This window comes from Nerophis ophidion, linkage group LG13 (genome assembly GCF_033978795.1).
Source record: "Nerophis ophidion isolate RoL-2023_Sa linkage group LG13, RoL_Noph_v1.0, whole genome shotgun sequence".
In the NCBI taxonomy this organism is placed as follows: Eukaryota; Metazoa; Chordata; class Actinopteri; order Syngnathiformes; family Syngnathidae; genus Nerophis; species Nerophis ophidion.
In genome coordinates this window covers 46,783,078-46,805,421 of record NC_084623.1, presented here as the reverse complement: position 1 = coordinate 46,805,421, position 22,344 = coordinate 46,783,078, and the positions used below count along the sequence as shown (strand labels likewise).

Genomic DNA, 22,344 nt, shown 5'->3' with positions numbered 1-22,344 from the left:
TGTCGGTCCTCCGACAGACCGCCGGAGCTCCGGCAGCTTCCTGCAGCTGCGAGGAGGTGCCGGTCGCCCTGGGTTTCCCTTGCCATTGGAAACAGCTCCCCACAGCGAAGAAGTGCCGTTGGAGTCTTCGCGTCTCCCTCGTCGAGAAAGACCTCACCGGTGGAGTGGGCGGATGATGGTTGCAAGGAAGCTCCACGACGGTCACCAAGGCGGAAGAAGGCTGCAGCAAAGCTGGGCCCCCAATTGTCTTGGTCTTTATGCCATTGGAACCTGGCCTTTTCTTTGCCAAGGACAGTGTGGTGGTTGTCTGTGCACCAGTCTCCCCACTTTAAAAGATTCCACACGCAGGCATTCTCCTGAAGGCAGTCCAACCAACAGGAGGACAATCATTCTCATTTTGAGTGAACGCCGACGAATTACTGCTACAAATATGACAAATAATTATCATCCATCCATTTTCTACCGCTTATTCCCTTTCGGGGTCGCGAGGGGCGCTGGCGCCTATCTCAGCTACAATCGGGCGGAAGGCAGGGTACACCCTGGACAAGTCGCCACCTCATCGCAGGGCCAACACAGATAGACAGACAACATTCACACTCACATTCACACACTAGGGCCAATTTAGTGTTGCCAATCAACCTATCCCCAGGTGCATGTCTTTGGAAGTGGGAGGAAGCCGGAGTACCCGGAGGGAACCCACACATTCACGGGGAGAACATGCAAACTCCACACAGAAAGATCCCGAGCCTGGATTTGAACCCAGGACTGCAGGAACTTCGTATTGTGAGGCAGACGCACTAACCCCTCTTCCACCGTGAAGCCCACCAAATAAATATCATCTAATCCTAAATGTAATTTAATACAATTTAAAATAGCTTTTTAAACTGTCTTTGCTAAAGTTTATTTTTTGACATGTAATTTTGCGAGACACGTTACATGTACGTGTATTAAAATTGGAATGATACTCTCATAGACCCGGTGGCTGCTTCAGCTTGCTTACCAATCTGCTAGACCGACAAAAAAAAAACCCTCCATGATTACGTCTTGATGAAATGACTGAGGAGTTTTTATTGCTTGGAGAACCAAAGAAGAAGCCAGGTGAGAAGGAAAAGCTATCAACGTCAAGAGACAGTGGGGCTCATGTGGCAGAGCAGTGCCAGTGACAGTTTATTTCAAATCCTGCAGATTAATTTTGCTGTTGAAGATCTCACTTATGTTTCTTACACTGGTACTTTGAAGAGAATCTTTCATCATTGACACAGCAACTCACGTTTCCTCACCAGTGTGTGTTTTCATGTGTCTTTCCAAAGTATCTTTTCGTAAAAAAGCTTTAGCACAGCTTGAACAGGAAACAGTGTTTTTACCAGCGTGTGTTCTCATGTGTAATTTCAATTTATCTTTTTGCACAAAGCCTTCAGCACAGTTTGGACATGAAAAAGGTTTTTTACCGGTGTGCGTTGCCATGTGTGCTTTCAAGTCACTATTTCGTACAAGCCCTTTACCACAGATTGAACAGATAAAAGGTTTTTCACCAGTGTGTGTTCTCATGTGTGTTTTCAAATTAATATTGTGTGTAAAACCTTTAGCACAGATTGAACAGGAAAAAGGTTTTTCACCAGTGTGTGTTCTCATGTGTCCTTTCAAGTGATGATTAAGTGTATACCTTTTTCCACAGACTGAACAAGAAAAAGGTTTTTCACCAGCATGTGTTCTTGTGTGTGTTTTCAAATTATGATTGCTTGTAAAACCTTTAGCACAGATTGAACAAGAAAAAGGTTTTTCTCCAGTGTGTGTCCTCATGTGTATTTTCAAATGATGATTTTGTGTAAATCTTTTGCCACAGCTTAAACAGCAAAAAGGTTTTTCACCAGCGTGTATTCTCATGTGTGTTTTCAGATTTCGACGATAATTAAAAGGTTTGCCACAGTGAGGACATTCAAAGTTTGTGTTGTCAGTGTGACATGTTGTATCAGCTTCAGAGTCTTCATCATCAGTGTCAGGAGAGTGTGACATCATGTCATCACTATCTGATAGTGGAGCTAAGAGCTTGTCTACTTGTGATCCTCCACAGTGGTCTCCATCATCTTCTGTTGTCATGTGTTGAGTTGAGCTGCTGCTTGGAGGCTCCACCTCTCTCTTCTCCTCACTTTCACTTTTGACCTCATCATTTTCACTCTTCACAATGACTACAGTCAAAGGCATCTTGAGGAAATCCGCCTCCTCCAGTCCTTCATGATACTCTCCATTCTGACTGATGCTGTGTTCCTCGTCTTCCTCTTTAATGTCGGTGGGATGTGGCTCCTCCTTTTCCTGTTTCATATGTGTGGGCTGTGGTTTGTACTGCTTCATCCTGAAGGCCCAGTCCTGCTGCTCAGGGAAAAAACATGCTTCCTGGACGTCTGCAGAGCACAAAAAGACAAACACATGATTTAAAAAACAAGATTGTGTAAAAGCATGGACAATCTCAAGGCTACAAGTCCATCTCCAGAGATCTAAATCTGTGTACTGTCCGCAATTTCATCAAGAAGTTTAAAGCCAATGGCACTGTAGCTAAGCAAAAGCAAAAAACATATCACTCAATTTATCCTACTCAGTGGCCGAGTGGTTAGAGTGTCCGCCCTGAGATCGGTAGGTTGTGAGTTCAAACCCCGGCCGTGTCATACCAAAGACTATAAAAATGCTTGGTACTCAGCATCAAGTGTTGGAATTGGGGGTTAAATCACCAAAAATTATTCCTGGGCGTGACCACCACTGCTGCCCACTGCTCCCCTCACCTCCCAGGGGGTGATCAAAGTCAAATGCAAAGAATAATTTCGCCACATCTAGTGTGTGTGTGTGTGACAATAATTGGTACTTTAACTTTAAATTAAAGGCCTACTGAAACCCACTACTACCGACCACGCAGTCTGATAGTTTATATATCAATGATGAAATATTAACATTGCAACACATGCCAATACGGCCTTTTTAGTTTACTAAATTGCCATTTTAAATTTCGTGTGATGTATCCTGTTGAAAACGTCACGGTACGATGACGCGTATGTTTGACGTCGCCGGTTGTAGCGGACATTCTTTTCCAGCCCGATCCAAGCTATAAGTAGTCTGCTTTAATCGCATAATTACACAATATTCTGGACGTCTGTGTTGCTGAATCTTTTGCAATTTGTTCAATTAATAATGGAGAAGTCAAAGTAGAAAGATGGAGGTGGGAAGCGGTGCACTGCACCTGCCTTTGGCAACAGAAATACAGCCGGTGTTTCCTTGTTTAAAATTCCCAAAGGGGAAGCTTTACTATGGAACAGAGCGGTCAAGCGAACATGGATCCCGACTACATGTCAACCGGCAGGTTTTGGTGAGAAAATTGTGGTAATAAGTCGGCTTTTACCGTCGACATCAGCGGAGCTTGTGTCCTGCTGCAGCTGCGTGGCTTCCCTCAGAGACACTGGCGGTCACCACACCCGTGGCCACACCACTCTGACTTTCAGGTACCATATAATCTCACTAAAACACTAGTAACACAATAAGCAGATAAGGGATTTTCCAGCATTATCCTAGTAAATGTGTCTAATAACATCTCAATCGCTCCCACTGCCCTCGCCTTTTTTTATTTTTTATTCTAGTCCTTCAGTCTCACTATCCTCATCCACGAATCTTTCATCCTCGCTCAAATTAATGGGGTAATCGTCGCTTTCTCGGTCCGAATTGCTCTTGCTGCTGGAGGCTATGATTGTAAACAATGTGAGGATGTGAGGAGCTCCACAGCCCGTGACGTCACTCGCACATCGTCTGCTACTTCCGGTACAGGCAAGGCTTTTTTATTAGCGACCAACAGTTGCGAACTTTATCGTCGATTACCTCTACTAAATCTTTTCAGCAAAATTATGGCAATATCACCGGCAACATACTCAACAAAATACAGACATTCTTCAACCGCTGGGCCCGAGCTCATCTAAGATGGACTGATGCAAAATGGAAAAGTGTTCTGTGGTCTGACGATTCCACATTTCAAATTGTTTTTGGAAATAGTGGACGTCATATTGGTATGGGACAATGGTAAATGGGTTATACCTGTAGATAGATGGATAGATAGTAGTGATGGGTCCGGCAACAGCGATGCATCGGCGCACGCGTCGAGCTCATAGAGCAAAACCCCGTGTCAGTGCGCGTACCGCTTTTAGAAAGTGACGAGGTGTTTCGGTTACGTGACCGATACGCGAACTGTGTCGAACTGACGCCTGCGCGCCAAACTGATGTTTATAAGGAAGCGCATCTGTCAACGAGATGCTGCTGCCAACAGAATCGACGCACTTCTGTCGTTGGTCATTTGTAATTTATCGTCGTCGGAGATCATGGAGCAGCGTCAGGCAAAAAGAAAGCTTTCCGCCGTGAAATAATAAGAAGAGAAATCATCTAAAATTTAATATGTTGGAAAAACTGTTTATTTTAAATAAAAATGTGAAAAAATAAAAAACAAATCCCAGTCCACAAGCATCCTCATTCACAACACTTTGTCTTAGATTTCCATGTTATGATACATGTTCACATTATTTATTGACTGTATCTAATAAAGATTAAATATATTTTTATTTAAATGAAGATATGAAATAATCCTAAATGAAATACAATGACTTGGTTTTATATTATTATATATACTAGGTCAGTGGTTCTCAACGTTTTTTGAGTGATGTACCGCCTGTGAAATTTTTTTTTAATTCAAGTACCCCCTAATCAGAGCAAAGCATTTTTGGTTGAAAAAAAGAGATAAAGAAGCAAAATGAGCACTATATCATCAGTTTATGATTTATTAAATTGTATAAAAGTGCAAAATATTGCTCATTTGTAGTGGTCTTTCTTGAACTATTTGGGGAAAAAAGATATAAAAATAACTAAAAACTTGTTGAAAAATAAACAAGTGATTCAATTATAAATAAAGATTTCTACACATAGAAGTAATCATCAACTAAAAGTGCCCTCTTTGGGGATTGTAATAGAGATCCATCTGGATTCATGAACTTAATTCTAAACATTTCTTCACAAAAAAGGAAATCTTTAGCATCAATATTTATGGAACATGTCCACAAAAAATGTATCTGTCAACAATGAATATTGCATTGTTGTATTTTTTTTTTTCAGGGTTTATGAACTTACATTCATATTTTGTTGAAGTGTTATTCAATAAATATATTTATAAAGGAGTTTTGAATTGTTGCTATTTTTAGAATTTAAAAAAAAAATCTCACGTACCCCTTGGCATACCTTCAAGTACCCCCCATTTAAGAAGTCAGTTTAGTCTATCCATAGGTTGCCTGTAGGGATTTTTAATGTCCAGCAGATGTCAGTATTTGGTGACACAGTATCAATACAGTTTTGCAATGTGTCGAAACGCTTCATGACGCCTCATCAACCCATCACTAATAGATAGATAGTACTTTATTGATTTCTTCAGGAGAGTTCACTCAGAAAAATAGAGCGCTTTTCTACCTTCAAGGTACTCAAAGCGCTTTGATACTATTTCCAAATTCACAAACACGTTCATACACTGATGGCGCGTGCTGCCAGGCAAGGCCCTAACCACGACCCATCAGGAGCAAGGGTGAAGTGTCTTGCTCAAGGACACAACAGACGGGACAAGGTTGGAAGCAGTGTTAATTTTGACAGTCAATCAATCAATCAATGTTTATTTATATAGCCCTAAATCACAAATGTCTCAAAAGACTGTACAAACCATTACGACTACGACATCCTCGGAAAAACCCACAAAAGGGCAAGGAAAACTCACACCCAGTAGGCAGGGAGAATTCACATCCAGTGGGACGCCAGTGACAATGCTGACTATGAGAAACCTTGGAGAGGACCTCAGAAGTGGGTAACCCCCCCCTCTAGGAGACCGAAAGCAATGGATGTCGAGCTGGTCTAACATGATACTGTGAAAGTTCAATCCGTAGTGGCTCCAACACAGCCGCGAGAGTTCAGTTCAAAGCGGATCCAAGACAGCAGCGAGAGTCCCGTCCACAGGAAACCATCCCAAGCGGAGGCGGATCGGCAGCATAGAGATGTGTTACACACACGTAGAGACAGCAAAATTTCATTTAGTTTTAGTCATAGTCTTTTGACTAAAGTGTAATTTAGTTTTAGTCATAATTTAGTTATTTAAATTGTTTTAGTTTTAGTCTAGTTTTAGTTGACGAAATATCATAAGATTATAGTTGATAAAAAGTACAGTAGATTTAGTCGACTAAAGGGTAATATGTAAACTTTCCCTTCAATTTCTGAAAGTCAAAGCAAAACAGCGGAAAAATCACCGATACAAGTCGTATTTTGATGAAAATCATGTCTCAAATTTATTATTTCACGAGTAAGCCGTGTAATGAACGGGATAACGTCGAGTGAGTTGTATGTTGTGGAAAATGCTTACCTCTGTGTGGATTTCGGGGTGATTCGACTGTAAATGTCGCTTCAAGTTTGTTGTGTTTTTCCCCGTAATCCTCGCGCTGCGTCTTGTTATCTTTGACCTCAAATATAAAATTTCCCCATATGTCCTCTCTCCTCTTCCTCCCCGGCGTTGACATGTTGTCTTCTGCAAACGCAAACTACGTTTACGTAACTTCCTTACCACGTCGCTCTGATTGGTTCTCTTCCCAACTACTCCCGCCTCTTCCTAACAAAATGAGTTCCGATTGGATCTCGTCTCTGGCAGACATTTTCGTCTCGTTTTTATCCGTTGACGAATATGTCAATACGCCTCGTCATCGTCTTAGTCCACTTAAATTATTTTTTATTTAGTTATAGTTTCGTTTTAGTCAGAAAAAAAAGGTTGTTGACGATAACTATGACGAAAATATTTTGTCAACAAAATTAACACTGGTTGGAAGAAGGCGGGGATCGAACCAGGAACTCTCAGGTTACTGACACGGCCACTCTCCCAACTCCGCTACGCCGCCTCAATCCGGATAGGCAACATTTAAAATAAAAGTGCTTTTCCCTTTACTACTGCCATGAATAGATTGCAGTTCTGTAGGAAACCATGCAGTTGTTATGATATACCGTATTTCCTTGAATTGCCGCAGGACATATATTATGCGCCTGTCTTGAATTACTGCCGGGTCAAACTCGCTTCCCAAAATAATTAGCGCATGCTTAGTTTTACCGCCTGGCCGAACTCGTGACGTCAAGAGTGACACTTCCCCTGTCATCATTTTCAAAATGGAGTGGGCTGATTTCAACACCGGTAATTTTAAATCGCATAACGGGAAGAAGATTAAGAGCTATTCAGTAGAATTTAAGGCCTATCTTACATCACACTAAAATTTTTACTGCATGCCTTTGGTAAGTGCCCGAGTGAGAAGAGGTTTTAAAATAATTAGCGCATGCTTACCTTTATCGCATGCCTTGGGTAAGCGCAAGAGTGAGAAGAGGTTTTGAATTAATTAGCGCCCGGGCGGCAATTCAAGGAAATACGGTAGTTTGTTTTATTTTTAAGTGTGCAGATAAAAGCTCCATAAGCGTCCATAATCATTTCTCATACTATCTCAATTTTACTTCTTGACCACTCAGTGAAGTTATTCAAAGTGTTTTTTTATGTCCAAAAATAGACAAAGTGAATAAAGGGTAAGAAGTAAACACACCTGTTGTGGGGAACTCATCTTGATGTTTCTTGAAAACAGCGTCCAGCTAAGCTAACTAGCAGCCTCAGTTGAGTCAGCCTCAGAAGCTTCAAAGTTCCCGGAGTCGAATTCCCCTAAAAAGTTTAGGTTGCCACACCTAAACGAACAAGGTACAAGACGTAAAAATGAAAGAATTAACGCAGTATCAAAGACCACACACTCGGTACCAGCGTCACAATCAGTCTGCGCGTGCGCGAAAAGAAATTTACGCGTCTTCCTGTTGACGTCAGTCTTTTTTTTTTCTTTTTTTTTTACAGAACTTTATTGTATGGTAATGGAAGAGAAAAACAAAAACTGATGGATTTCCCGATTGTAGCTGAGATAGGCACCAGCGCCCCCCGCGACCCCAAAAGGGAATAAGCGGTAGAAAATGGATGAATGGATGGATGGATTTCCCACATTAACGAAATTAGACAACGTGACTACTTTAATTACATTTTTTTTAAATATTATTTTTAACGGTTATTTATCGGTATTCTGGAAATATAACGACTTTTAACGTTATGTCTTTGGTTCGTACCGTACAAAGTTGTAATGTCACGCAAAAATGATGCAGAATGAAGGAGTAATACGTAAAACAGTGGTCCCCAACCACCGGGCCGCGGACCACTCCCGGGCCACACGAAATTAAATAAATAAAAAAATGTTTTTTTTTATTTATTATTAAATTAACATAAAAAACACAATATATACATTATATATCAATATAGATCAATACAGTCTGCAAGGATACACACCATAAGCACAAATGATTGCATTTCTTTATGAAAATAAAATGAAACACCCCCCCCCCCCCCCCACCCCCCCCCCCCACCCCCCCCGTCTGTGGGACAAATATTCAAGCGTTGACTGGTCGGCAGCTACAAAAAGGTTGGGGACCACTGACGTAAAAGACGTCGGCATAGTCTGATTTTTGTTGTTGTTGTGAAAAAAGTCCTAGTATCATAAGCCCAAAGTTCCAACTTTAAAGTTAAAGTTAAAAGTTAGAGTACCAATGATTGGCACACACACACTAGGTGTGGCGAAATTATTCCCTACGTTTGACCCATGACCCTTGATCACCCCCTGGGAGGTGAGGGGAGCAGTGGGCAGCAGCGGTGCCGCGCCCCTGAATCACTGCAACTAAGCAGCAAGGCTGAAAACCAACATTGAATGCCTGTGACCTTCGATCCCTCAGGCAGAACGGCATCAAAAACGGACATCTGTGTGTAAAGGATATCATCACATTGGCTAAGAAACACTTCAGGAAACCACTGTCAGTAACTACTGTTTGTCGCTACATCTGTAAGTGTAAGTTTAAACTCTACTATGCAAGGCGAAAGCCATTTATCAACAACACCCAGAAACGCCGCCGGCTTCGCTGGGCCCGAGCTCATCTAAAATGGACTGATGCAAAGTGGAAAAGTGTTCTGTGGTCTGACGAGTCCACATTTCAAATTGTTTTTGGAAATTGTGGACGTCGTGTCCTCCGGAACAGAGGAAAAGAAGAATCTGGATTGGTATAGGCGCAAAGTTGAAAAGCCAAACCTGAGGGAAAAAATGTACCCTAAAACATTTGCATGCGTGTACAACACTTAAGACTTTTAGCTTATCTGTGTGTGGAATTAAATAATGCAATTAAGAAGTGAAATAATGTACTTATATGATGGAGTTTAAGAAACTACAAGGGTTGGCAAAGTATGAGGAAAAATATTATTGGTAAATGACTTGAACTTGAGGAAAATAACATTTTGTTCATCTCATGATCAATGAGTTACCTAGTTATGAAAAAACTATTGTAATTACACTACTTTGGTTTGTAATGTGTGAAATGTTTCAAATGTGTAGAAACCGAAGATAGGGAGTGAACATATGTTAGTAATTGATATGAAATAGAAAAAGGGTAGCTTTCCTTTTTCCTACTCCTTTTTGGAAACTGTAAAAATGTGATGCATCATTTACATTCTGTATAAATGTTAAAGAAATCAACCTGAACTGAAAACAAATAGAAGTGAATATAATGGTATTCAAAATAAGCTCATGCTTCAGTCAGTGTAGACCTTTTTAATCATAGAAAATTAAATTTTAAATAAATGTACACAGTTTATTAATGCATACAATTAATACATTCATATACCACAGATATTAAGTATCTAATCTATAAATGGGAGACACATATTTGCAAGATTGGGTTACACATGTAATTTGCGGTGATGTTGTTAAGCAGTCCTGGTGACCGTGGTCTGATGACCTCCTGGCACAGATGGCTCATGATAGTGTTTTTTCACCTGGCTCCTCGGTACTCCATCCATGAATTCACCTATGTGTGTGTGATTGATGATGGGGGACGTGGGATCTGGGCTTTTCTGAACAATAAAATATATAATTTAAGTTTGATTTGATAAACTATTGTTATGTGAGTATGTTAAAAAGCCAAAGTCAACAAAGTTTTGACAGTTTATTTACAATGCTGCAGCTTCATTTGCTGTTGATGTTTTCTCACTTGTGTTTTTCACATGGTACCTTTAAGAGAATTTTTCATCACTCATACTGCAACTTGCACTTCCCCATCAGTGTGTGTTCTCATCTGTACATTTAATTTGTCTTTCTGTACAAAACAGTTAGATTGAACAGGACAAAGTTGTTTCACTAGTGTGTATAAGCATGTGTTCTTTCAAGTCCTTGCATTGTGTAAAACCTTTACCACATACTGTACAAAAAAAATGTTGTTCTGCCGTGTGTTTTGCCATGTGTTTTTTCATAACACTATTTCGTACAAAACCTCTACTACAGATTGAACAGATAAACGGTTTTTCACCAGTGTGTGTTGTCATGTGTGTTTTCAAATGAGTATTTTGAGTAAAACCCTTAGCACAGATTGAACAGGAAAAAGGTTTTTCACCATTGTGGGCTCGCATGTGTGCTTTCAAATCCCTATTTTGTGTAAAACCTTTAGCACAAATTGAACACGTAAGCGGCTTTACACCAGTATGTGTTGTCATGTGTGTTTTCAAATGAGTTCTTTGTGTAAATCCTTTACTACAGATTGAACAGATAAATGGTTTTTCACCAGTGTGTGTTGTCATGTGTGATTTCAAAATACAATTGTGTGTAAAACCTTTACCACAGATTGAACAGGAAAAAGGTTTTTCACCAGTGTGTATTCTCATATGTCCTTTCAAATGATGATTTAGTGTAAAAACTTTAGCACAGATTGAACAGGAAAAAGGTTTTTCACCAGTGTGTGTTCTCATGTGTCCTTTCAAATCCTGATTTTGTGTAAAACATTGACCACAGCTTGAACAGGAAAAAGGTTTTTCACCCGCATGTATTAGCATGTGTCTTTTCAAACTATGATTTTGTGTAAAACGTTTGGCACAGATTGAACAAGAAAAAGGTTTCTCACCAGTGTGTGTTCTCATGTGTGTTTTCAAATGATGATTTTGTGTAAAATGTTTACCGCAGCTTGAACAGGAGAAAGGTTTTTCGCCTGCGTGCATTCTCATGTGTCTTTTCAGATTACAACTGTGATTAAAAGTTTTGCCACAGTGAGAACATTCAAAGAGTGCGTTGTCAGTGTGAGATGCTGTATCAGTTTCCGAGTCTTCATCATCAGTGTCAGGATCTGATAGTGGAGCTAAGAGCTTGTCTGCTTGTGATCCTCCACAGTGGTCTCCATCAGCTTCTGTTGTGTGTTGAGCTGAGCTGCTGCTTGGAGACTCCACCTCTCTCTTCTCCTCACTTTCACTTTTGATATCATAATCTTCACTCTTCACAATGACACAAATCAACGGCATATTGGGGACATCAGCCTCCTCCAGTCCTTCATGATGCTCTCCATACTGACTGATGCTGTGTTCCTCCTCTTCCTCTTTAAAGTGTGGGGTGTGTAGCTCCTCGTCTTCTTTAAAGAGGCTTAGATGTCGCTCTTCATCTTCCTCTTTAATGTGTGGGGGATGTGACTCCTCCTCTTCCTTTTTAATATGGAGGAGCTGTGGTTTCTCCTGCTCCATCCTGGTGGTTCACTCTTGCTGCTTAGGGAGAAATTGTCCTTTACGGACGTCTGCAGGACACAAAAAGACAAACACATGACTTAGAAAAAGTCTAGCAGTGCTTAGTCGTATGATACATTGTCATATGCCAATATATGTTCTGACACACAAGGGCAATTAAAAAACATAGTTCTCAATGTAAAAGTGCTGTGATTTTAAATTAAATCACAATATTGATGCACTGTTGTGTTAAAATGCCATTAAATTAGTTCTGCTTGGACAAAAAAAAGAATAACAGCTGGTTAATGTTTAAATGTGTACACAGATTGTTTTCAAATTACACTTGAGCGAACGGAGATCGTTTTATCAGCGGCAAGATGCTTTAAAGTACCAGTAGAGTGGAAAAAACAGTTGATTTTACATGCTTAATTGTGTTTAATTGTATCCATTAAACCGTATCCATTCTTATTTACAATCCACAAGGTATGTAAAAACACAGTTTAATTTAGTCAACCATTTTGAATGTTCCGCTCCGAATATCTTTGGCTATTTCCGGACATTGACGGCACAATGGTCACACTTCTACACTCTGACATAGTATCAGATAAGTCATTTTGGAAATATGCAAAAGTTAGAAAAGAGATGTGCTGTCTATAGGGATGGACACCGTTCACATTGTAACCAAAAGCCGGTACCTGTGAATCGATACCGGTGCCTAATGGAACCAGTTTTTGGCTCTTTTTTATTTGAAGTTTAAAAATAAGATGAAAATAACTGTGTTGTGTAGTTCTAACATCTTTATAATTTTTTTTCTGAGTCTCATTTATAGTAATTATTAAAAAGTAGACTTTGCATGCATTTGCAATATCAATAAGGTAAACGCTGATTAGGGTTTTATGCTACCGATTCCGATGTTGATACTCTATGGGTTAGATTGGCTAATACCGATGCCGATCAGGCAAAACATGCAAAAAAAATAAAAGTATTATTCTATAGTGGGTGTTTTTGGCTGGCCACATTAGAAAAAATAACCATATATTCACCCTATTTTACACAAACATATTTTACTTCCTTTTTCAAGTGACTAAATACAAACGGATTGCAGGCACAATGCAGCATTTATTTTGTCAAAAAGACAACTGAAAACTTAACCTGCTTGCGAGTATCATAATCTTTAACAGATTGAAATAATCTGGACTCTAAACAAGCTTAATAGTGCAAAAGTTAAATAAATACAGATATAAACACACATATTTAAAAACATTGCCTGGATCATATACTGTAACTATTGTAAATTAAAAAAGGATATGTGTCAAATGCAGGCTTCATTCACATCCATCCATCCATTTTCTACCGCTTATTCCCTTGTGGCAATAATGTCACCTATAGCGCACTGTGACAGCACTGCATCGTTGATGACCAGCTACAGTTTGTGTGCCATACATCCCAAACTTGGTAATCCAGCATCTGTCAAACCTTTCACCATGTTACGGTCTCGGCTTGTCAAAATTATTTTAGATTATAAATCATGCCTCCAATCTGGATAATAAGAGGATTTAGCCCTAAAACAAGAAGTTGTTCATCAGTGACATTCAGTGTGTACCCAGAGATGGAGACAAAGATACACAACTGAAGACAGTGTCTGCATGCAGGGAGACTTTACCTTGTTAACCCCTCGTGTGAATCATGATTAATTCTTCATCTAAACGGGTAGATATGGACATCCTGTCAGTCATCATCGAAGTAAAAGCAGACATTTCACTTTAAGCTATTGTTTGAATATGTTTGTAGTTCGTATTTCTTGTTTAGCACTTACCAGTACTGCTCTGTGATGCTTAGTGTTTCACTAAAGCTGGACAATCAACAACAACAATACAGTGTGTTAATTGTTCCCAAAGTAATTGTTGTTGGCTCTCGCAGTCTGCATGATTTGCATTGTTTTTGGTGGGGAAGGGATCTGCGGCTCGTAAGTCTACGTCACACGGTCACGTGACTGGCTAATTCATTATCCCTCAAAATGGCTCAGGAATATCTGTCAGATCGATACTATTTTGATCATATGTATTTATTCGCAAATTTTGGAAGTCTTTAGGTGTTATTAACCAGGTATGTATGATAATACCTTCAATATAGAGGCAACTTATTTTTCCACTCTACTGGTACTTTTAAAAATATCCGTGTTGGTGTGGACAACGAGCTCCTGGTTTTTCAGCAATTGAACATGCAAAAATAAGCACCATTTAAAGATATTGTAGTGTTTAAAGAATTGAAAAAATATCAACAAAGTTTACATAAATACAAAACCCATTCATCCAAATGAATCGCCATGTCTGTTTCAGTCACTATGTTACTTAGTAATTACAACAACCACAGGAACCAGATGGGTTAGCCTACTCTATACAGTATTTACAATCTTATTAGTGTTCACTTCACAAACACAGTTGGTTCATCTACTTCTTTACATTATTTACACATGAGTTTGGTTCCTTTCCACATTACTTTGGCATTTCTGCTTTGATGGCTCTGACACGAGCCTTCCTGGCAAATTTCTCAGCAGCTTCTGCCTTGGATTTTATAGCCCATTTATGTCTCTTTGACCCCCTCTCCACTTCTAACTGCTCCAAATGCAAAGATCATTAAGAGTACAAACAATGTTCTTTTATGATTTATAGCATCATGAAATAAATATCTTGCAGTCATGTTTCAAAAAAATCTCAACTATTCAATGTCAAAATATAAACATATAATGAAATAATGTACAAAATGTCAGCTAGTGTCTCGTTCTAAAACACCACTGAAATTAATTTTAGCACTTAGACAGGCTATACCGTAGCAAAATTCCTCACATGTCTGCCACAATCATGTGTTCTAAAATGTGTATTCCACGTCTTCCATGTCAAGAGCAGTTTTGATTTGGGCTTACATGGTAAACAACTAAAATGAATGTGTTGGGCATGTTTTTTATCCAGACGTATACATTTGTCCAAATGTGGCCAAGTAGACGCATTGTGGGTTTCCTTGACTTTATCAACATGGCTAAAAGAACAACCTAAGGAAGAGAATCCTCTGCCATCTTTCGCTATTTTCTTAAAAACATAAATCGCCCGCTTGAATATTTTCTTTTCTCCAACTCTCGTCGTCATTTAGAATGTGCATGTCTGTCGTGATTTCCCTTCTTGATTCGATGACCCGTACTATCTTGCCTGTGATTGGCCTGTCCGTAATGTTTTGTCCTAATCTTAACCAATCGTGACTCATCATGTAAACCAACCAACCAAGCATGGATTTTCTTACGTAAGCCAACCCATCGTCATTGATTTTTCCCGTACATGTTGTAACCTGCCCGTGGAGTTACACTAGTCCACTTCTCTCTTACTCTTCTCCCTCTCTCTTCTTTTGTAGCATGTATCTTAGCTAACCGCTACATGGGTCTAAAAATAGCTCAGCTACGGAAATTGCCACTTGTTTAAAAAGTAGCAAAGCTACTGGGAAATGTAGTTAGGGTACGGAACTTAGATTTTTAAGTTAATCACTTTAAATTGGAAAACTATAAGTTTTTACCACTGCAGCTGTAAACTGGGATGGATTATCAAAAACCGTATCATTATGGGAAAACTGCAGTTGTTGGCAGGCATGGCAAAAAAAAACAGATCAATATTTTAACAAACTGTATGTCGGAAAAAACAAAAAAAACGGAAAATATTTTTTATTATTTATACAGAGATAAAAATGACGGATTTCCCACGATAGATGGAAAAATCACCTGCCTGGGACAAGAGAAAGTATCCTGCAAAAAAGGATGAGACCAAGAGAGCAATCAAACTAGAGTAAATATTGGATTTCCTTTTGAACAGTGGAGAGATGTTCAAGAAGGAAATAATTCAAAAAGAGATCAACATGATTTTTTACATATTTTCATGTGTATATTACTGTTGTTCCTTGGTGTGCTTAGTTTTACAGTAACTTCCTTGTAATATCAATAAGCAACCTCAAGTTGGACATTTGTTCATCTGTAATTTAACAGAGAGTTTATTTGACGAACTAAATTTTAAAAATAGATTATAAAGATATCACATAACTCGAAAAATATATATTGCTACCGATAAACAGCCTCTTAGTCAATTATGTAAATTAGGTGACAGTAGTTTAATAAGGAACGCCACTTGTCTATTAAATATTGCTTCATGTGATCAATTAAAAAAAAAAAAAAAAGATAGTACGAGCACAAAAAGATAAATACGTGTGTGCTTGTCACACACGTAGGGATTGTGAATTGATACTGAGAATGCAAAATGTCCCAAAAAATGTGCAGTTCCTCTTTACTGCTACTGCCTTTAATAGATTGCAGTTCAGTGGGAGACACTGCAAATGTTTGATGGATTTTTTTTGGTGTGCAAATAAAAATTGTTTAAATGTATTAAAATTATACTGTCTTACTTTCGTCCTCTTGACAATGCTCCTCCCCTCAGTAAAATTATCCCAAGTGTTATTTCAAGTCATGATGAAACGGTTCGGAAATATGTTGTATTCCTCAAATATATTCTACAGTCTTGATGACTATAATGAGCTCATGAATACAGTAAACACAGAACTAAACATAGTAAAAAAAAAAAATGGATGGACACAAATAAAATATCCTTGAATATAAATAAAACTAAGACAGTGATGTTTGGAAACCGCAACATAACGTCTGAACAGAAAATAAGTATTGATGGTACCCAAATTGAAATCGTAAATGAGAATACATTTTTGGGAGTAATAATTGATAGTAAACAACCATTGAAACCCCATGTCAGACACACTAAAACAAAAATTTCCAAAAGCCTCTCAATTATAAACAAAGCAAAACTATAACTTAATGAAAATGCACTCTGTACTCTATACTGCAGCCTGATACTCCCATACCTTACATACTGTGTTGAATACTTCTTTGTACTCTATACTGCACCTTTCAACTGCCGTACCTTACATATTGTGTTGAAGTATGGGAGAATACTTACCACAACACAATTAATTCTCTAATCATATTACAGAAAAGAGCAGTGTGGATCATTCACAACGTTGTTGTTTTTTTTAAGAACATACTCATAATCTGTTTACGCTTTCGAAGTTGCTCAAAATGTGATGATCTCGTTAAATGTAGTAAATCAATAATCTCATATAAAGCATTTAACAAAATATTGCCGCGTAATCTACAAAGTTTTTTTTATAACACGAGTGCAGGCTGTATCGATTTGTTGTGGTGAAGAAGGAGCTGAGCCGGAAGGCAAAGCTCTCAATTTACCAGTCGATCTACGTTCCCATCCTCACCTATGGTCATGAGCTTTGGAATATGACAGAAAGGACAAGATCACGGGTACAAGCGGCAGAAATTAGTTTCCTTCGCCGGGTGGCTCTCCCTTAGAGATAGGGTGAGAAGTTCTGCCATCCGGGAGGAGCTCAAAGTAAAGCCGCTGCTCCTCCACATCGAGAGGAGCCGGATGAGGTAGTTCGGGCATCTGGTCAGGATGCCACCCGAACGCCTCCCTAGGGAGGTGTTTAGGGCACATCCGACCGGTAGGAAGCCATGGGGAAGACCCAGGACACGTTGGGAAGACTATGTCTCCCGGCTGGCCTGGGAACGCCTAGAGATCCCCCAGGAAGAACTGGACGAAATGGCTGGGGAGAGGGAAGTCTGGGCTTCCCTGCTTAGGCTGCTGCCCCCGCAACCCAACCTCGGATAAGTGGAAGAAGATGGATGGAATACAGGCTCATAACTTGAGAGGCTTTGGATATTTGTCATTGCCGAGAGCTCAACCCACCCGTAAACGTTTTTGTGTGTCTGTATGCGGAGTAAAATTCTGGAAAGAACTGGACTTACAACACAAGCAATGCCAAACTATTATTCAATTTAAAATATTATACAAACACCGGGTCTGGTTAAAATATAGTGATGAGGGTCTTTAAATTGACCTGCTGTTGCACTCTGTCTGTGCCGAATGTTTCATTACCATTGTTGGCATTTTGTATGTTCATTCTTCCTACATTGTTGCAACAAATTATTGTTACAGTGTAATAAGTATTGTTAAAAGTCCTGTAGTAATGTCACCGTGATACAACATTTGTATTATAATCCTTAAACAAAGTAACAGTGAAACTCAATGTATTAAATAACCACTGAATTGAGAACTGGGGGTGGGAGGATTAAATAAATTATCTTCTTCCCACTCCCTTTCAGGCAAAAATGGATCAACATGTTTACATCCACGCAGTGAGCCCTGGAAACTAGTGCAAACTAGGCCAACAACAACACCATGGAGCCGGAACTCTCGCTACTGTGTTGGATCCACTTTGGACTGGACTGTCACGGTTTGTGTTGGATCCACTATGGATTGAACATTCGCAGTATCATGTTAGACCCGCTCGACATCCATTGCTTTCGGTCCCCTGGGGAGGGGGGTTCCTCTCCAAGGTCCTCTCCAAGGTTTCTCATAGTAATCATTGTCACTGTCACCGACGTCCCACTGGGGTAAGTTTTCCTTGCCCTTATGTGGGCTCTACCGAGGATGTCGTTGTGGTTTGTATTGTGGTTTGTGCAGCCCTTTGAGACACTGGTGATTTAGGGCTATATAAATAACATTGATTGATTGATTGATTGACATACTGTACATTACCTTTTGCAATATATTAGTTTGTATTATTATTATGTATTGTCTACCTTGTACTTTTTTTATTTATGTATACCATATTTCATTGAATTGCCGTAGAGCATATAGTATGCGCCTGCCTTGAATTACTGCAGGGTAAAACTCGCTTCCCAAAATAGTTAGCGCAGGATTAGTATTACCACCTGGTCAAACTCGTGACGTCACAAGTGACACGTCCCCTGTCATCATTTTCAAAATGGAGAAAGCTGATTTCAATACCGGTAATCTGAAATCGCATAAAGGGAAGAAGATTAAGAGCTATTCAGTAGGATTTAAGGTTCAAGCTTACATCACACTCAAATTTTTACTGCATACCTTTGGTAAGTGCCGGAGTGAGAAGAGGTTTTAAAACAATTAGCATATGCTTACTCTTACCGCATGCCTTTGGTAAGCGCAGGAGTGAGAAGAGGTTTTAAATTAATTAGCGCCCTGGCGACAATTCAAGGAAATGCGGTAGTCATTTTCTATATCGCACAGAGACAAACCCGCGATATATTGTGTATATCAATATATCGCTCAGCCCTACAACAAATTATTGTTAAAGGGTAATAATTACTGTTACCTGTCCTGAAGTAATGCCACCATGATATACAGTATCATTTGTATTATAATCCTTAAACAAAGAAACAGTGAAACTCAATGTGATAATCACTGAATTGAGTTTGAGTTTATTTGGAACATGCAAGCATACAACATGATACATCACAATTTCCAGTTTCTCTTTTCAACATGTTCGAAAAGAAGTAGGAAGAATCAGAGCTTATTTAATCCTACCCCTTTTCTTTACATAACAGTTGCTAAAACTTTTGTTAACTTCCTGTTCTCAATGTATTCACAATAAAAATAAATAAATAAATAAATGGTGAAGTAAGTTTTATTCCATATGATGAGATAAGTAAGATTATTTTGAGAATGAATGGGTGAATAAAATCAGAATGTTTATCATGGTTCTTTTTTGTACTTTGTAAACACTTCCAGTTTGAAGAGTTTCTTGAAGTGGATCATATTAGTACATTGTTTGATTGCTTTGCTTAATCCATTCCATAATTTAATTCCACATACAGATATACTGAAGGTCTTAAGTGTTGTACGTGCATACACATTTTTTAAATTACATTTTTCTCTAAGATTATATTTCTCTTTTTTTGTTGAGAAGAAATTTTGTATATTCTTGGGAAGCAGGTTATGTTTGTTTTGTGTATAATTTTAGCTCTTTGCAATTTCACTATGTCGTGGAATTTCAGTATCTTTGATTCACTAAATAAAAGGTTTGAAGGTTCTCTATATCCAACTTTATGTATTATTCTAACTGATCTTTTTTGTAACACTGTTAGTGAATGAAGTGTACTTTTGTAATTATTTCCCCATATTTCTACACAGTAACTCAGATATGGTAACACTAGTGAGCAGTAGAAAATATAAAGTGATTTTTGGTCTAGAACATATTTGGCTTTATTCATTATTGACGTATTTCTTGCTACTTTATGTTGTATATTTTTTTTACATGAGATTTCCAGTTCAATTTATCATCAATCCTTATACCTAGAAATTTGGTTTCATTTACTCTTTCAATTTCTATTCCGTCTATTTGTATTTCTGCTTGACTTTCTTTTCTACTGTTACCAAATATAATTATTTTAGTTTTACTGAGATTCAATGATAGTCTGTTTTTGTCAAACCATTTTTTTAATTTGTACATTTCTTTTGTTATTATTTTTATTAACCTCTGTGTGTTCTCTCCTGTACACACAGAGGACAGAGGATATTGAGAACTGGGGGTGGGAGGATTGATAAATAAATTATATTCTTCCCACTCCTTTTCAGAGAAAACTGATCATCATGCTTACATACTGTCTATTAACTCTTGAAATATAATAGTTTATATTATGTGTTGCCTACCTTGTATTTGTAATTTATCTATATGTCATTGCCTGAAATAACTGAATAAATGAAAACAATGATGTAAGAAGTAAACCAACCTGTTCTGTGTAACAACTTGATGCCTCTTGAAAACCACCCAGTAAATTCGTTTTTTCTTGCCTTGATGTAGGATCAGAGCCGAAGATGTTGTTGTGGTTTGAGCAGCCCTTTGAGACATTTGTGATTAAAGGGATTTAGTAGTAGTTCTCTTTTGTTGTAGAAAGTTCCTCTGCTATCTTTCTTTCTAATATTACAAATATTTCTTCCACAGCCGCAGTTAGCCGTGGATTCACCAACACTTTCAGCATTTGTATTTTACACATTTTCACACAATCACAACAGTTTATACTCACAATTGTGTCTGCTTTGCGATGTTTTGATGACTTCTCACTCTCTTTGTTAGCAGCTAGCAAGCTAAGCTAACTAGCAGGCTAGATTAGCCTCAGAAGCTTCAATGTTCACGCAGTCGAGTCACGTTCATCCTGACACGAATAATGACTAAAGTTTACTCTGTCACGCCGTAGAAAAGTACGTAAAAACATAAAAATAAAGGAATAAACGCAGACTTAAAGACCACACTGCTCTGTTGTCTTTCAAGAGACGATTGCTATGCAGAATACAATGTAAGACCTGCCCGCGCATGCGCAAAGTGTAGGTGCGTCTTTGCCAGTCGAATTTTTTCATCTTTTTTTCCAGAACGTTTTTTTTTTTTTGCATGCGAACACGGCATTGCAATTTACAATAAAACAGCCCAATCCCTGCATAAATGTATACAACAGAGAATATAACACTATATGAGAACAAAAAACGGTAATACAAATAACTCTAAAAAGGTGAAAGCATGTTCACCAGTTTCACAGAAAAAGCCTTAAAATGTATGCATTTTAGGTGGTCTACTTTAAAAGAAATTTGAATTCAATTTAAAGTATTTTTTATTCTTTATTAATTATTTTTGGTGGGATTTTTAGGTATTTACATGAAAATATGTCATTCTGCAAGGCACGTTATTGTCGTCACCGTCAGGAATTCCTTCGAAAAAGAATAATCTTGTTCCACAACTCAAGTCGGGCAGACAAATGAAGATGGCTCTTTTGCAAGAAACCATACAAGAAAAAAAGAAATCGAAGACGAGTGGACAGAACGGAACTTGCACTTTTTGTTTAAGAAACGAAATAAAGAGAAATACACATCCAACCTGCAACACCTGCAGCAAGCAATATTGACCACAAGATGGAGCCATAGCACAAACTGAAAGAATCCTTCATCCATCCATCCATCCATCCATCCATCCATCCATTTCTACCGCTTGTCCCTTTTGGGGTCGCTGGAGCCTATCTCAGCTGCATTCGGGCGGAAGGCGAGGCACACCCTGGACAAGCCTCCACCGCATCGCAGGGCGTACACAGATAGAACGCAGAACAAAATATCCATCCATCCATCCATTTTCTACCGCTTATTCCCTTCAAGGTCGCGGGGGGCGCTGGAGCCTATCTCCTTTTTTTTCTTTTGTTCTTTGTCATGAAAAAGGGACGTTTTTTTGTGGTTTGTGCACTATTTTGTAAGTGTATATTGCGTTTTTTATGTTGATTTACTAAAAAATAAAAATTATTTTATTCTTTTATTTTTTTTTTATTCTTCTGCGGCCCGGTGGTTGGGGACCACTGACCTACGGACAATGCCGAGCACCCACATGGGATGGATGGCAAATTCTTTCTCACTACATTAAAGCAGTTGTTTTCGAGACACTTACACACAATCATCTCTTTTTATGGTCAGGGTGTGCTGTCCTGAATTAGCACACACCCACAGACAGAAAGGAGGAATATAGAAACTGATGGTTTGTCTTCTCCAATTTAGGAGAGACATTTTTTGACTTGACCTCCTCCAGGAACTGCAGTCCTGTATAATGACGCTCACTTGTAATAAAGCAACTTTTGGTTCAGTAAAGCGTCTCCGACGTATCTTTTGATCCAGCCGCACTGCCGTGTCACCCTTCCGTCTGGACGAGGATGACAAGACCAGAAATACACATCACCCCCTCCAAAAAGGACCCCACCGGCCCCAGGCCAGATACCGCTCCCATAGAGCCCCTCGGCCTGCTTC

General features: G+C 38.9%; 2 protein-coding genes across 4 annotated transcripts; both read right to left on the bottom strand.

Moving 5' to 3' along the window:
• Positions 1-1,138: 1,138 nt before the first annotated feature.
• On the bottom strand, positions 1,139-7,881 carry LOC133564627 (gastrula zinc finger protein XlCGF8.2DB-like). Its single transcript, XM_061919072.1, has 2 exons — positions 7,626-7,881; positions 1,139-2,399 (listed from the first exon to the last, which is right to left on the bottom strand). The coding sequence occupies exon 2, from the start codon at positions 2,347-2,349 to the stop codon at positions 1,267-1,269; it is 1,083 nt and encodes a 360-aa protein (XP_061775056.1). The 5' UTR covers positions 2,350-2,399; positions 7,626-7,881; the 3' UTR covers positions 1,139-1,266.
• Positions 7,882-9,691: 1,810 nt separating this feature from the next.
• LOC133564623 (gastrula zinc finger protein XlCGF57.1-like) lies at positions 9,692-20,904 on the bottom strand. Of its 3 annotated transcripts, XM_061919067.1 has the most exons (4): positions 20,595-20,904; positions 20,301-20,408; positions 18,465-18,547; positions 9,692-11,706 (listed from the first exon to the last, which is right to left on the bottom strand). In XM_061919067.1, the coding sequence occupies exon 4, from the start codon at positions 11,654-11,656 to the stop codon at positions 10,265-10,267; it is 1,392 nt and encodes a 463-aa protein (XP_061775051.1). In that variant the 5' UTR covers positions 11,657-11,706; positions 18,465-18,547; positions 20,301-20,408; positions 20,595-20,904; the 3' UTR covers positions 9,692-10,264. The 3 variants fall into 3 exon arrangements, with proteins under 3 accessions (XP_061775051.1, XP_061775050.1, XP_061775052.1); XM_061919066.1 differs by lacking the exon at positions 18,465-18,547; XM_061919068.1 differs by lacking the exons at positions 18,465-18,547; positions 20,301-20,408.
• Between the last annotated feature and the right edge of the window lie 1,440 nt (positions 20,905-22,344).